Source organism: Akebia trifoliata, chromosome 11 (assembly GCF_017979445.1).
Source record: "Akebia trifoliata isolate Shusen 1 chromosome 11, ASM1797944v1, whole genome shotgun sequence".
Classification (NCBI taxonomy): domain Eukaryota; kingdom Viridiplantae; phylum Streptophyta; class Magnoliopsida; order Ranunculales; family Lardizabalaceae; genus Akebia; species Akebia trifoliata.
The window spans coordinates 42,279,501-42,295,028 of NC_141385.1; the positions used below are offsets into that span (position 1 = coordinate 42,279,501).

Below are 15,528 nucleotides of genomic sequence, written 5' to 3' on the forward strand. Positions count from 1 at the left end.
AGACACTGCCATGGGCCCATGGATAACTAACTTTCATTTATGGCTAAGAGCAATGTGTTCAACTCCACTGGCTTTTGAGTACCCATATAGTGATCTTAACCATCTCTTGTTCTTTATTAATCACATCGGTTCACGTTTGATCTCGATTCTGGGTTTATCCATCATCACATAATAGAATTATCTCAAGTTTCCAAACGATGAAAAGTCGACAAATAGATCATAAATTTGGAGTAATTTCATATGCATTTCTGCAAGGCAAGTTCTTTGAATTATGTCACAATGGATGGGGATCAGTTGATGCTAACTAAAAGAAAGATCCTCCTGTACAGTAGAACAACGGTCCCCTATTTTTCGACATTTTTTCTGACACAATTGGAACATCGAAAAGTAAAACTAAGCCAAGTAAGAAAAACAAATAAATGAATGTTGGCTTTCCTTGTTTTAATTTCTACGATTGCTTGAGCACCATATGACCGGACTCATCCTTGTCAAAGATCCGCTCAATCAAATCATCCCAGCTCTCCCTATATCTGCTCTTATTAGAAGACGACTCTGGCGAAGCCTCTCTGCCGACTCCACTAGCGTTCTCTCCGTCTTGTTTGTCAAATGTCCCATATGGTGAGGATGAGTAAGCATCCGGAACGGCTAATATGACTGCTCGTTGAAGTGCGGCCTTGTACTCCTCAGCTCTTGCAAGAGTGTCCTGTCGCTCCATTCTCTGTTTTGTTGGAATCTCCAGATTCCGATCCTTCTCAAGCATCAACTGCCCTCACCAAAGAATAATAATTTTTTTCAGAAAGATCGATGATTATCATCAACCATATTGAATTTTGTTCAATAAATTCACTTCAGCTGCTCATCTCAACAACTTGAAAAAAGAAAAAAAAAAATAACTTACATCGAGAGCCCTTTGGGCTTCACTCTCAACCCAAATGATGGAATGGTCGGACATGGCATTGCAAGAAAGGACAATATGCTCGAACCTCCCATCCACAGGTACAGCTGTCCTCACAACTGGGGGAAATTTTCCCATTCTGCAACCATTATACACAGATGAGGCTTCTGTCCATGCCTTTGAAGCTTAATTTTCTCCATAGTAGAGTACTGAAAGGAAATATCATTTAATGATTCAAAAGATCATTTAACTTGAAAATTATGGTTTTCAAGGTAGTCAGCATAGCAATCCAGGACACTTATATGCTGACACGGTATACATGTCTCATAATAAGAAGAAATATTGAATGAGGTTTCCAAGATCCAAGGATGATACCCTCTCTTCCTAATAAACCAACACACACCCATTAAGCCTCTTGGATGGAGTGACGTTCAGAGCAAAACACAAATTTCGTTTGTCCGAACTTACTTTCGGAGCGAAACACAAGGCATCGTGCATGAGGGCAGGCTAGCATGTGTGTGACAAAAGCATTCCAATAAGTTGAGTTCAGTTTGAGAATGTATGTGTTGGCATGTGTTAGTCATGTGAGTATGACATGGGGTCCGACAAGGAAATACGTAGAAAATGGAGTTTCTTGGTTACCTAGTTCACAGATCTTATTTTCAATAATGGGGTTTTTATTCTTTCGAAAAAAATATTTAGAGAATTAAGGGTGTGCTTTTTAAGGATTTCTTGGAGAGTTGAGACGGGGGTTTGTACTATTAGATGTGAGGGCTGAGAGGTGATTTGGGTTATCGGTTTGTATGGGTGAATGATTCTGTTTGTCATTGTATCTGGCTTGTCAGCTCAACCTCCATTTTCTTTGAATAAATTTTTAATTATAAGAAAAAACAATAATCAGTAAGTATGATTTTTGAACTATCACCATGTCACTAATATTATCAGAATTAAAAGAAGAGAGATTTACCGGGCAGACCTATCTGTTGCAATTTTATTACAAAAACTCCCTTACTTTATCAAGTTTGTTACTTGAACAAACCTTACTTTATGAATCAGGCTAGCATGCCCAATTTAGTAAGATTGTAAATCTTACTAAGGTTCAAAATCCTTTTTGAGCTTGATTGAAGGTGTTGAAAATGGATGACCATCGAATTCCCGATTTAAAACTAAAAAAATTCAAGGGTGAAAATTAACTTTTTTTTTCAAAGTTCTTCGAATTTTGTCCTTTATAACCCCCTGTGGCATTAGATCATGTTTTTGGATACCACAAATTGACGCGGTTATGATCCACTCCAAGATGTGCTAAGTTACAAATTAACCACATCAATTTGAAATTTATGAGGTGGATCCCCACTACAAGGTTTGTTGGGTAACAAACTTCATAAAGTAAGGTTTGGTGGGTAACAAACTTCATAAAGTGGGGTTCCTACCAAATTGTGATAAAAATGCAACAGTTAGGTTTGCTGGGTAAATCTCTCTTAAAAGAATTAGTTATTAAATGCTTAATCTATAAATATATATATAATAAATAAAAAAAGACCCTAAATTCATGGCATTCCATAATAACTACAACCGGCACATATATAAGTTAATTATATCTTATGCCCATTTCTAAGACCCAAAAATCCTACCAAATTCTTGCATAATCATAATTAAGGATATTTTTCATGCAAGTGATTGTACCTGAAGGGCTTCCTCTCAACAATGTGATATAGCCGACCAGGTGCATACAACCGCCTAGGATCTCTGAGCATCTTCTCCTCCGGTATGCATGTGTCTCTCATGCACGTTAAGCATAGTAAGCAAGGCAAACTGTTTAACAAGAGGACCCACCAACATCTTCAGCATACCACATACTTTCTTTGTAGGTTTAAGAATGAAGGCGGGGTTTTGATCCTAGGTTTACAGCACTAACACAGATTTTTTTTATCACCTCACCAACGTGGTCTAGGGGTGCAACATGGTCTGGTTTAAACCGAGAACCAAACCAAACCGATAGCTTTGGGCTGGTTTGATTTGGTATGGGACAAGTCACGGTTCAGTTTTGGGTAAAGAAAATGGAGAACTGATCAATTCCGTTTGGTTCTCGCTTCAAGGCTAGTATAAAACCGAACCCTTATATAATATATATATATATATATATATATATATATATATATATATATATATATATATATAATTTCTTGTGAATTATTTTAAGAGCTTGGACATAGATTAATGACTTTTTTTATAAATAAATTAATGATTTTTTTTATTGGATAGATTAATGACTTATTATATGAAATTTCTTGTTTATTATTTATTAGTTTCTTTTTAATTAAAAATATGTTGCTTCCAACTAGGTTAATAGGATAATGGCAACCCATAGAACCGAACCAAACCGACCTTAGTTTGATTTGGTTTGGTTTGGTCTATTGGCATTTCGGTTCTGTTCTGATTCTTATTTAGTGGAACCGATCTATGTTGATTCGGTTCCGATTTGACCCCAAACCGAACCAAGTTGCACCCCTAGTGGTACCTTCAGTGTGTATGCATTGTAAGGTGGGGGAGACTTCAAGTCTGGACAAACAAACCACGCATACTTGGGAGGTGAAAACACAAATTACATATGTAAATAATCCATTAATAAGGGACATCTAAGCAAATTTTCTGAAATAATGCATTGCTCTCCAGAAATTAACTGTTACTACATTACTCAATCTCCATGAGTCATGTATGCCATCCTTCTGTTTTCTTTTAAGGAGTCTTAGAGAAACATAAGAAAATTAGTCATACTAGGATCTTAAATTAAATAGAGGGGTTTCATATTTTTGGCTTACATTGAAAGTGAACAGAATGACTGTTTCAATCACTTTCGGGAAAATATAGGGACTGTGTAGCTATTAACTTGTAAACAACCTTGAATGTCATGTATGACTCGGGAATTTGTGTGAAAAAAGAAATCTGGTTGAAAAAGGATATGAAGTCAAACTATTTCCTTACCAGAAAAGCGACTGGTAAAGGTCTTGCAAGGAGGTGGCCGTGCGTGGTAAAAAATCGTCCTGGTTGAGTATAATAAGTCATAATTAGCATCGAGTACAAATAGTTTCATTATTATGAAGAAAGTACACTAAATAGATACAGATGTAACAATAAAGAGTGAAGTTCAAGAAAATAAGAACTCAGATGTTTGGAAATTTTTAGATAAACCACCCCCCCCCTACGAACCTAGCATTTTGATAACATGTTAACCAACCAACTACTTTAAAAACAATCTGTTGGAGAGGGGACGAACTATAAATATAAGAGAGTCACGGGGCTTAACTGGGGTATGACACACCCGAGAGTGGAGGAAAATATTCACTCAACACTCCCCCTCACCCATAAGGGTGGAAAGAATTGAACCTGCGACTTACACGAACCTAGTGCTTTGATACCATGTTAACCAACCAATTACTCCCAAAGACCAATCTGTTGAAGAGGGAAGGAACTACGAATATAAGAGGGTCACGTGGCTAAACTGGGGTATGACTCACCTGAGAGTGGAGGAAAATATACACTCAACGCACCGTACCACAATTGCCTAAGATCAAGATTATTGTCCTTGGAGAACAAAGTGGTCTCATACTGATCAAGCATGCAGAGAGAGATTAGCTCGAATTCTTCTTCCTCTACATAAAAAAGTACAGTTCTCCATAATGACATTTTGATCACGACCACCATTGTAATTAGGCTATGTTGCATGGATATTGGTATAGATGTCACAGTCCAATACAAGTACAAAGCGTTGGATTGGCAAAACCATAATATTTAAAAAATATTTTCATACAAGTATGAGAATGATATTGGATTATGTGTGGGATTTGTGATACAGATATCCATAGACGAGAATACACATTCATCATTATACTTTCTATAAAGAACATTTGAATTGAAATGGGTAGAACCCATAATCTATGATAAATGCTAATTATTATATTTCAATAAGGGGAAAAAGTTGGAAGTGTCACTTAAAAATACATGGAGTGTAGGAATCCTAAAAGGGTACTTCACCCTTATAGAAGTGTTCATGCTACATAGTTATTAAATAGGAGTGTCGTACATCATTTCTCTTCTTGGTGACTTTACTCGTCAATGAAAGTAGTATTTTCACAACATAAAGATGAGGCTTTGATCAAATCCAAAGCCTTTTAGTCAATGATTGCAACACATAAAGGTAAGGATGTTTATTCTAATACATGATACTAATACTTGGACACACCCATAGTCACCAAGTCAGGGTTCAGGAATTAGTCGACAAGAGAAAAATTCGATAAGATTGGGGGGAAAGTTTGGAAAAAATCAAGCTAGGGTGAGGGTTGTTTAATTGTTCCTACTAGGGGGTATTCTAATATTATATGATCAAATCTTATATTAAACTACAGTAATCAATCACCAAATCCCATATTGATATCATCCATGCATCCACCACAAGTAATTATTGGTTGACACAATATATTCAAGGTTTATATTGTTTAAAATATAAAAAAGAACACAATCATAAGTCCAAGTTAGGATTCATCAAGTTGTCAAAAACATCAAAATCAATGTCATCCTCATTTGGATCCTTATTATCAAACGCTTTATCAGTAAAATGATCACACTCATCTTCATCAAGATCATATCCTCCTACTAATGCATCAATGTCATATTTTTTTCTCGACTTAACCCACAAAGTTTGTGACTTAATCGTGAAATTTGGGATTCAATCGTGAAGTTCATAAAAGTCGTGCCTCATACAAAAGTTGTGATTAAATAGTGAATAAATCAATGAGGGAAAGAAGTCACGATTTTTTCAATAAGTCGAAGAATTTGGTGACTACGGACAGACCAAACTCCACAAAAATGGGTATGCATGTATGTGGGTATACTTATTATTTCTAGGGAAACTTTGTGTCTAAAAAGTCAATGCCCAAGCAATTCAAAAGGTGAGGTAACAAAAAATATCAACATATACAGGTCTTCTCCAACCGAAAGTATGAAGTTCCATAATTAAATTAATTAGTGATAGAAAAAGGTATCTCTCTTGGATTGATGCAACATGGACATGATACCCTGAAAGTATCAGTGTAGTATATGGGTATTCCTCCAAAATGGCATCTTCTGTAACAAAGATTGCCCCTCAGTTTAGAAAGAATTAAAATATTTGTCTTTCATTCCATGGTTCAAAGTTCCATTCCATTCGGAATATTTTGATAGAATATACCAGTATCAATCAAGAGTGGAACAAAAGATTGACCCTGAAACATTAAATGTTTCGGACTGTCTCAAGATGTTTCAGTCGAGACAATTTTGGTCCATCTTCTGACCAAAACATTGCTTTGAGATTAGATTTCCAACGTTTCTTGATTTAGGGAGAGAATCAGCTAATGAGTTTTCAAAAAAAATATGAAATGCCACAACGAATGAGTTGGTAATAAGAAAAGATAATGGATTACTTCAACATTTTTTTTATCAATAATGGATCACTTCAGCATGGACATAGTGTCCTGGAAGGACGGTTATACGGCAGATGTGAAAAATGGGTACTTCATCCAAAATGGAATATTTGAGAAACACATATGGAACCGCAGTTTGGAAAGAAATAAAAATAATATGCCTTTATTTGGTGGATTTGTAACATAAAAAACTTCTAATCGATTCCAACAAATTCTTTCTTGTCCTCACACTCCTGGAAAAAAAAATTCTTACTCCTGAACAAATTTTTCCCCTCACAAAATTGAGGAAATTGCAAGATCGTTTTACTCCTTTAATTTAATTCACCCAAATCATATCAAGTGAAAGAAGTATACAAGAAAGTGTACTTGATCAACTATTTGCTTTGCCACATTTGGACCATGTCTCTCCCATGGAAAACAACTTCCTAAAGTGCCCAATTGTGATGGATTGCAATTATATAATGTTACATGCTTTCTTCTTCTTTTCTTTTTTTGATGATGGGGCTATAAGTCCAACTAGCAGGGGCGAGGTAACTGGCCTCTAAGAGCATCATAACCTGCCCAAACTCCTCGTTACTTGCAATACCCCATAAACCACACATACCAGGTAAGCCAGGATAAATCTCTGTGGGTGGCCAACGAGGGGGATTGACCTCAAGATCTCACCCTTTTTGGAGGGAGGTCCTGGCCACTATGCACAACACTTGTTGGTTCCTACTTTCTTCATCTTTCTCGAAATGAGGCAATAACTTGACGAAAGTGTTTGTCAAATGTATTAGTTTGAAATAAAAAATAGTACCTTTTCCATTACCCCAACTACCATTTCTACATCGGGTTCGTGTTGCCTTCCATGGCATATAATTCACATTGACAAAATTCCCAGCCATAAGGTTGCCTAATGTCATGATCCTATTTAAGATGGTAGTCCAAATTAAAACGAAAGACCTCAGATGGAACTTTTGTACCTCAAATGATTGAAGCAAAGTGGGAAAGGACAAGGAGTGATAAAAAGACTTAATCTCATGCTTTTCGTCCAAACCATAGTATCTTCGATTGAAGGGTTAATTGGGAATTTCAAAGAGGCATCCCATTAGAAATGCAAGGGGGCCAACCCCGTTGAAGTTTCTCTTGAAACCTAGATCCCAAGAGATGGCACCTTCAACCCAAACCATACAATCCTGAACAACATTTTTCTTACCGATAGTGTGACTAGTTTGCCAAATATATCCATAAGTGATGATTCACGACCTAGAAGGTGTCACTTAGCTAAGTGGTAAAGGCTTGACGAGAGTTGATCCCCTAACCTAGGTTCAAATCCCGTTGAACCTACCTTCACCTTCATTAACTACTAACCCTTTGCTTGCTTAGAAAGAAAGGGAAAAAAAAAAACAGATGATTCACAACACCAACAATTATCCCAAAAAACCTACGATTGTTGGGCATAGTGGCTAGGGCCTTCCTCCAAAAAGAGAGGTCTTGAGTTCAAGACCCCTCATTGACCACCCAGAGGGATTTGTCCCGACTTACCTAGTATGTGTGATTTGTGGGGTATTGCATGTACTAGGGGATTTGGGCCAACAATGGTGCTCTAAGAGGCCAGTTGCCTCACCCCTGCTAGTCGGGTCTACGGTTCCAGGTAACCCCATCATATTATAAAAAATAAAAAAAAACAATCATCCCAAAAATAGACTCTGGTCACCTTTACAAACTCCAAAGGAAATCCTTTTCCTAAACTTCAGCAATACATTGAGGATGCACCTCCAAACACTACAAACTTACGTCGTGAAAACTGGTTAGCCCTCCCACCCAAAGGTGCCTAATCCGTACTTCACTCTTATCATTCTTTTCCACAGGCTATTATTCTCCTCAACACAGAATATTCAAAGGCATTCACCTTACAGGGAGGAATTCATCAAACTAAAGCCTAAATCTCCACCTTTCTTTAGGATGCATTCGGATTTTCCAACCAACCAAATAAATACTATTGGATCCACCTTTTATCAATCCACAAGAAATCCTGAGTCATCTTATATAACCTCCTCTCAATGCAATTGACTTTGTGGTGGCAACTACTACTAGGAAAAAATAGATGCGTTGTAAAGGAATCATGCATTGTATCCATTTCTCTACCTCTTGGATTAAGAAATAAGGGTAAAAAGTAACAAGGGATATGAAGATCTCCAAAAGTAAAAGTAAGATGGGCAAACCTAGATAAGACTAATTATACAAACTACCAAGTATAGTTAATTGCCCAAGGGTATAGACAAGTATTGAAACTGAGTACATGGATACATTTGCTTTTGTCTTGTAAGCAACAGTGTCCCATGTCCCTACCCAATAATGTGACGAATGTGCATCTTTTTTTTTATATATGAAGATTTTATTGATGAGAGGACTAGAAGTCCTCAAAAAGAGTACAAAAACAAAAACCTCTAAACTCCTTGAACTCTTTGCACCAAAAGAATAACAAATTGAGGGTGTTGAAAAGATCTTGTAAGTTGTTTTCTTTGCCATCGAACGTGCGTGAATTCCTTTCTTTCCACAAAACCTAACAACTAGCAAAGGACATTAACTTCCAAAGAATCTTCAACCTACCAGAAAAGGTGATACTTTCCAACAAAAAAGAAGAGAAAGAAGGGAATTAGGTTGACACCACGGAACCTTAAGTAAGGACAAGAAATGGGACCAAACGAAAGAGGCCACCTGACAATGAATCAAGAGATGCTCCACCAACTGACCACTAGATTTACACATGCAACAGTAATCAACCAAAATGAGGCCTTTATTTTTGAGAAGATCAATCGTAGGGATTTTATCCAAAGCCGCCAACCATATAAAAAAAGATAACTTGGAGGGAACCTTGGACCCCCAAACAAAAGAGGAAGGAAAACATGAGTCTTGAGTACCTTCGATTATGGAGTGGAAAGATTTGACTAAGAAGAGACCATCACCATTCCCTTTCCAAATCCGCCGGTCCACCCTATCTAGCAAAATGCCCGTTGAGGGTTACTCGCATTGTTTCATAGAGGGCTGAAAGAATGTGTCTAGATTTCCAATAAAAGGGTTACTCGCATTCAGATCCTAGAGTTTCTCGCAAGGTGGAAAATCTTGAGTCGCTTACGCGTAAGGAGCCAAGAGCATGGTACAAGAGATCTATAACAATTGTCCTCGAGTAGGGAGTTTAGAATGGCCGATTTTACATGTTCACAAGCATTTGAAAACTATGAGAAGACACTGAGTCAATCATAGGAGTATCAATTAATTTTTTTAACAACAATAAAAAGGGTAGAAATCTCACAATGAAGTATAGGTTTGCCAGTTGCAAGGATTGCAATGGAAAAAAATTGCACTCAAATGCAAGAAACACATACAAATTTACCCAATTCTTACTAGAATGTCACACAAGAACAAATCAAAGCCAAACTTTCGTTCAATAGCATCTACTACCACCAGCACTATTAATAAACAAAAAACAATAAGAGATGCCAAAATAATCTTTCCACAACACTGCTCAATTTCCTAAGAAACAAACTCATTTATTTTGTTGTCGTGTAACTTGCCTGGAGCACAACAGAATTGATGATATCTGCATATCTGACAGCTAAGTTCAGTGACACGCATCTAGCAGGTGCAATCCCATAACACCTGATTCTCTTCCTCTCTATGTTCCCCAATCTGTCACGATTTTGCACCGCCAGCATCGCCAATAGTGCCGCCGCTCCAGCCCCTAATGAATGACCGACGAACGTCAAAGTATAGTTCAGATAATTCTCCACCAATTCCCTCAGAACTTCGCACTCTGCATCCCAAACCCATCCTGCCGCCTTCAAAAGCCCATTGTGGACATACCCACCATCAAACTTTGTTTGCCCAAGCTTGTTGTCCAATAAAACAGCATAATCGCTCTCTTTTGCCAAATTAAGGCCTCTAATAGCCAAGACTACATCAGCATTATTGTGATCAAGATATATCATGTAAGGAGTGACCAATCCTTGGGTATCTTCATAATTCTTTCGCATAATTACCCAATCGGGGTTGATCCCATACCCGCCTGGGGGAGCCCAAAGGGGGTTACGAAGGTCTTCTTCATAGACAGAGAGGATAAGGCGGCAATGACGGGGGACGGGTTTGAATTCTTCTACAGTGGCAAGGCCCCAGTTCTCACTCTCATGGCCAGCGGTGTGGAGACATCGCTTCCATGCCCAACGGGCACAGCCAAGGCAGTAAACGCATTCAAGGAGGGGTAAGCCACAGAATATCGACATCGAGGCCTATAAATTGAGTATGAAATAAGGGAGGGCAGACCAAGATAGAGTTGAGTTCATCGAAAAATATTAATTTTTTAGGGATTTGTTTTGAATATGAAGCAAATATATTGGAAATCCAAGAGTTGGGTTTTGTAGTTTGATGGACGGATCCAAATGGGTATCCAAAAAAATTGGAATTTGATCAGTGGGAGTGTTTTTTATGGATTTGAATAGTAAAATACTTACCTATCAAAACAAAAACAAAAAACAAAAATTAAAACCAAGAGTACTTACCAGAGTAAACAAACATACAATATGGGTCTATACAATTACACTTCTTGTGATGGTGGCCAAGATAAGAAAACTTCAATGGGTATCTCCAGAAACTGAAGAATGGGTTCTAAAACAGTACAAAAGAGCAAGTTTGTAAACTGGAATTGCAGAAAGGAGTTGATGAATGAAAGAAGTAAAAACTGGGTTTTTACAGATACGAGATCTTATGAGCAAAATCAGTGATGTAGGAGTGAGTGACTAAAGCTGTGATCGTGAACAGGGGTCTTAGGGTTTCTGGACATGAAAACAATAGAAATCTTTAGCTACAGAAGAGCAACCTTGATGATCTCTCAATTTTATCTTCTTTTTTTTTTTTTTTTTTTTTTTAAAAACACTGAACTTTTAGATAGAAAACTGGGTTCACGAATTAAAAAACGAATTTTTTGTGGAAATTAGGTGAATTTGGACTGCAATAATGGGTTCTCTTTGTGCTGAAAATTTACAATAACAACGAAGCAGTGGAGGAGACGTGAGAATTGAAGTGGACCTGCAACTACAAGTCAAACCCCCCATTGTAAAGTTCACTTCTATAAATCTCACCAACTCACTTCTGCAAAATAATTTAATTTGGGTGGCATTTCAGAAAATTCATTAACATATAAGGACATTTTGGTCCCACCAAAACAAATGTACATTATCTCTATATGATGATGTCATCATTCATCACTCATCACCCAAAGAGATAAATGCCACGTAGATATGTTTTGGCCTTCTCACCTTATGAACGGTTGATCCGCACTTTCTTTTCTTGGGTTTTTAATCAAATTATTATATTAAAATCACAGTTTTAGCAGCTCAAGTTTTCCTCCATTTCTTTGCATTGCAAATTGCAAATTTGCAATGTCAGTCAAAAACCTTCAAAATTTTGAAGAAACCCTCTCTTAAATTACACGTGGCATTTTTAAGGAAGAATTTTCAATTTTGACAGAAATGTAAGGGTGTGAAATAAATTAAAAACATCACGTGTCTTGTAACAAGGAGGAACTTTGAAATAACACACATGATATTTCTAAGGAGGTATTTCAAATTTTAGCAGAAATGTAGAGGTGTGAAATAAATTCAAAATACCGTGTTTCTTGTAACGAAAACGTCACGATTGTGACTTCTAAGATTTTATTATTTAATTAAATAATACAAACATATGATAAGAGACAACATTATAGACCAATTAACATGATGTAAACGAGAGGGTGTATCCATCAACTCAAGGTGTTTTTCATAGAAAGCACAGCTCTTTTAACTTCATTTGCAAGTAAAAAAATACGATACTTTTCTCAAATCATGTGCAACTTAATGTCCAAATTTGGATTTTAGTACATTGTTCATTTTAATTTTCAAAACATGTTTTTCCAAGGATTTTATCACTTTTATAATCAACGAATTTGTTGATAAATTATCAGTGAGATCACTAGTATCTTATCACTAAATACATATATTTTAAAAGTAACAAATTCACAAATTTGTAGATTATAGGAAGTGATGAATTCACTGTAAAAGCATGTTTTGGGAATTAAAATGAATAATATTTAGAAATCGGAATTTCATCATATTCAGCACAAGAAATGGAGTTTCACTTGCTCCTTTTAGAAAGTTGTTATTGGCACCCCAATGTTTACTTATTACACCTCAATTTCTTAAATTATTTACCACACCTCAATTAAGGATTAAAACACACTATTCAAGCATTACGAAGGTTTGGCTCAAGTTATTATCTCAACATTATAACATTCATTCATTCAAGCAATTTCAATAGTTACAATTAGGATTAGACTCACACAAAATCCAAAAACTTTTATTATTCTCAACCATTCATTTATTTTTATTTTTTTGAGATATTTCCTAAAACGTGTGCAACTTATATTCTTTTTATTTATTTATTCCGGTACACTGTTCATTTTTATTTCTGAAACATATTTTCCAGCGAGTTCGTCACTTTTATAATCAACAAATTTGTTGATAAATTAGATAATTTTAAAGTGACTTTTATAATCAGCGAGCTCGCTAGTAATTTATTAACGAGTTTGTTGATTATAAAAGTGGCGAATTCACTCATAAACATATTTTGGGATTTAGATGGATAGTGCACCGTACTCGGAATTTCATCATATTCACCGCATGACATGGAGATTCACCCTTTTTTTAAATTGATTGTAATAAGTAAAAGTTGTGGGGGGCCAATATTAACTCTCTATTTTTAGCTCATACTTAAATATACTAGTCTATAGTTTGAGATATTGAATTATTTTAACCTCCACTCTTGAATATTCTTTACGCATATCATTTTACGTGTTCTAATTTTTTAATTTTTTTATTTAGAATAGATAAATAAAAATTATTTATAGTAAAATCTAAATACCCTTTAAACCATATGGAAATAATAGATGTACCATGAAAAAATTACTAAAAAACAATTGTCTGTATATGACTTAATAAAAAAAAAAAAAAACATAGGTTTATCGAAAAAATTGAGGTGTTGGATTTTAATTCATTTGATATTCTTAAGATTCTTTTTTAATCTAAAAATTAATTATAAAAAAAAATATGAAACACATCTTGGATGGGCAAGTGTGTGCATTATTTACATTATAATACATGAGAGATAGATGAGTTAAGAAGACTTCAACTTTCACCATTTTCTGTCAAATCGCCTTGCACATTCTATGCACAAGGTTGAGCTCTAACTTACTAGGGACGGAAGATGGTGTTTCATTGTCTGATGCCCTTTGACAATGTATTCGCAATCATTATGATGGGTACATTCACTTTTTTAGTAGACATTTGAATGTACTTTGCCTTAAGCTTACACTCTTACCCATTCAAGATTTCCAGTATTGTGTTAGCAAAGGCAGTTCCTTCTTCAGTGGATCAAATAGTTGGCTATCCTCCCCGGGCTCATGGAACTCGTCAAATACCCATAGATCATAGTAGTTTTGTGCTCCTATGAAATTATTTGTTCTAAATGTAGTGACATAAATTTTGAGTGTTTTGTTGAGCATATTGAACAAAGAGTTTTTTGTGTGCTTAGCGATCATTCTAGGGTTTTCTAAAAACAAAATAAAAGAGGGGATTAGAAAAAGAGTGGGGATGCAAAAAATTTAAAAGCAAACTTAAATTCCACCTAGTGTGATTGTATTTTCCTCCCTTTAAAGTTTTCAATGGAGTTCTTAGAAGGGGAGAATGACTTAGAAGTTCTTGAAAGATGAAAAGTTAGAGAGTGGTGTAAGGATTTTTAATAGGATTTAAGCTTTAATGAGGATTGAGAAAAAAAATAGTTAGAGTTTAGGGTTGAGAAAGGGGGATCAGACCATGACTTTTTCATGAAAAATTAGCCTATTTATAAAGTTCTTAGGGAACTTTTAAAGGATAGAATGGTCCAATCCTAAGGACTTTGAGAAATGACATGAGAATTATGTGAAAGGGTCTTTTGATTTTCAATGTTCTTGAAGGTAAATAAAGGAATTTTACATGGGACCTTTAGAATCAAGTCATTTGTCTAAGTCGTGTGGGTTAGGCCATGCAGCACAAATTTGATGGTTATGACATAATAGGTGGAAAATGAATTTGGGAAAATGCATGAGAAAAAGACACATGGAAAGGTGATAAGTTGGGCTTTTTGCAGTATCTAATAAATTAAGGCTAAATGGTAAGAGTACTTTCGGAAGGATTGATGGGAGAATGTCACATATAAAGTTGAGTTTTGCGTCTTTGGTAAATAATTCATAAACCAATGATAAATAGGAGGCGGTGAAAAGTACTTTTGGGAGCATAAATAGGAGGATGACATGTATAAAGTAGATCTTGGTCCTCATGTAAATAATTCCAAAAGTAAGGACAAAAAGATAAATTTGAAATTGGTCCTCTTAAATTGTGACATGCATCCTCTTTTGGGGAAATGTGTGAACCATGGGCTTTGACATGGGTCATGGGCTTGGAGTTTGACATGGGTTTGGCTTGGCTTAGAAGTTTGAACATGGGTTTAGGTTATGGATGGATTAAGAATGAGCTTTGACATTACATATGGGTTTGGAATGGGAGAGGGTTTAGGTTTTGATTAGAAATTTGAATGGGTTTAGATTAGGTTGGCTCGAACAGGACTGAAGATGGGTATGGGCTTAAAAAAATATCTAAATAGGCTAGTTAAAAGTTTTTGGGTTTTTATTAGAACAAAAGAGGCAGATTTTTTAACACTAAAGTTTTTGAGCATTTGTCGCTTTGTTGGCTTAAAACACATTTTTTGTAAACCTTTAATTAGGGTGTCTACAAACAATATATGCTCTTAAACAAGCCTTTATTTGTTTTCATGTTTAAAAAATCCGTATGACCATTGGAATATCAAAACTCTTCTTGTGCTTATATTTAACATAGCGATGTAGTCAATCTTTCCATCAAAGTGATAACAGATCCTGCACAAAATGTTGATAAACATTTTAGAAAAATGTATTGTTAGACCTTTTTGATTTAGTATTTTATAGACCACATGTAAGACACGTTGTGATGTTATTCCAAAATATTTTGTATGTTATAGACTACATGCAAGACACATTGTAATATTATTTGAAAATATTTTATCTAAACTTAATAGATAAATGTATTAACA

The 15,528-nt window shown here is 35.7% G+C and overlaps 1 protein-coding gene across 1 annotated transcript; it reads right to left on the bottom strand.

The window, feature by feature from the left end:
- Nucleotides 1–213: 213 nt before the first annotated feature.
- On the bottom strand, nucleotides 214–11,461 carry LOC147391789 (uncharacterized). The gene is made up of 5 exons (XM_086458523.1): nucleotides 9,912–11,461; nucleotides 3,878–3,936; nucleotides 2,579–2,707; nucleotides 899–1,034; nucleotides 214–763 (listed from the first exon to the last, which is right to left on the bottom strand). The coding sequence occupies exons 1-5, from the start codon at nucleotides 10,614–10,616 to the stop codon at nucleotides 449–451; spliced, it is 1,344 nt and encodes a 447-aa protein (XP_086314649.1). The 5' UTR covers nucleotides 10,617–11,461; the 3' UTR covers nucleotides 214–448.
- Between the last annotated feature and the right edge of the window lie 4,067 nt (nucleotides 11,462–15,528).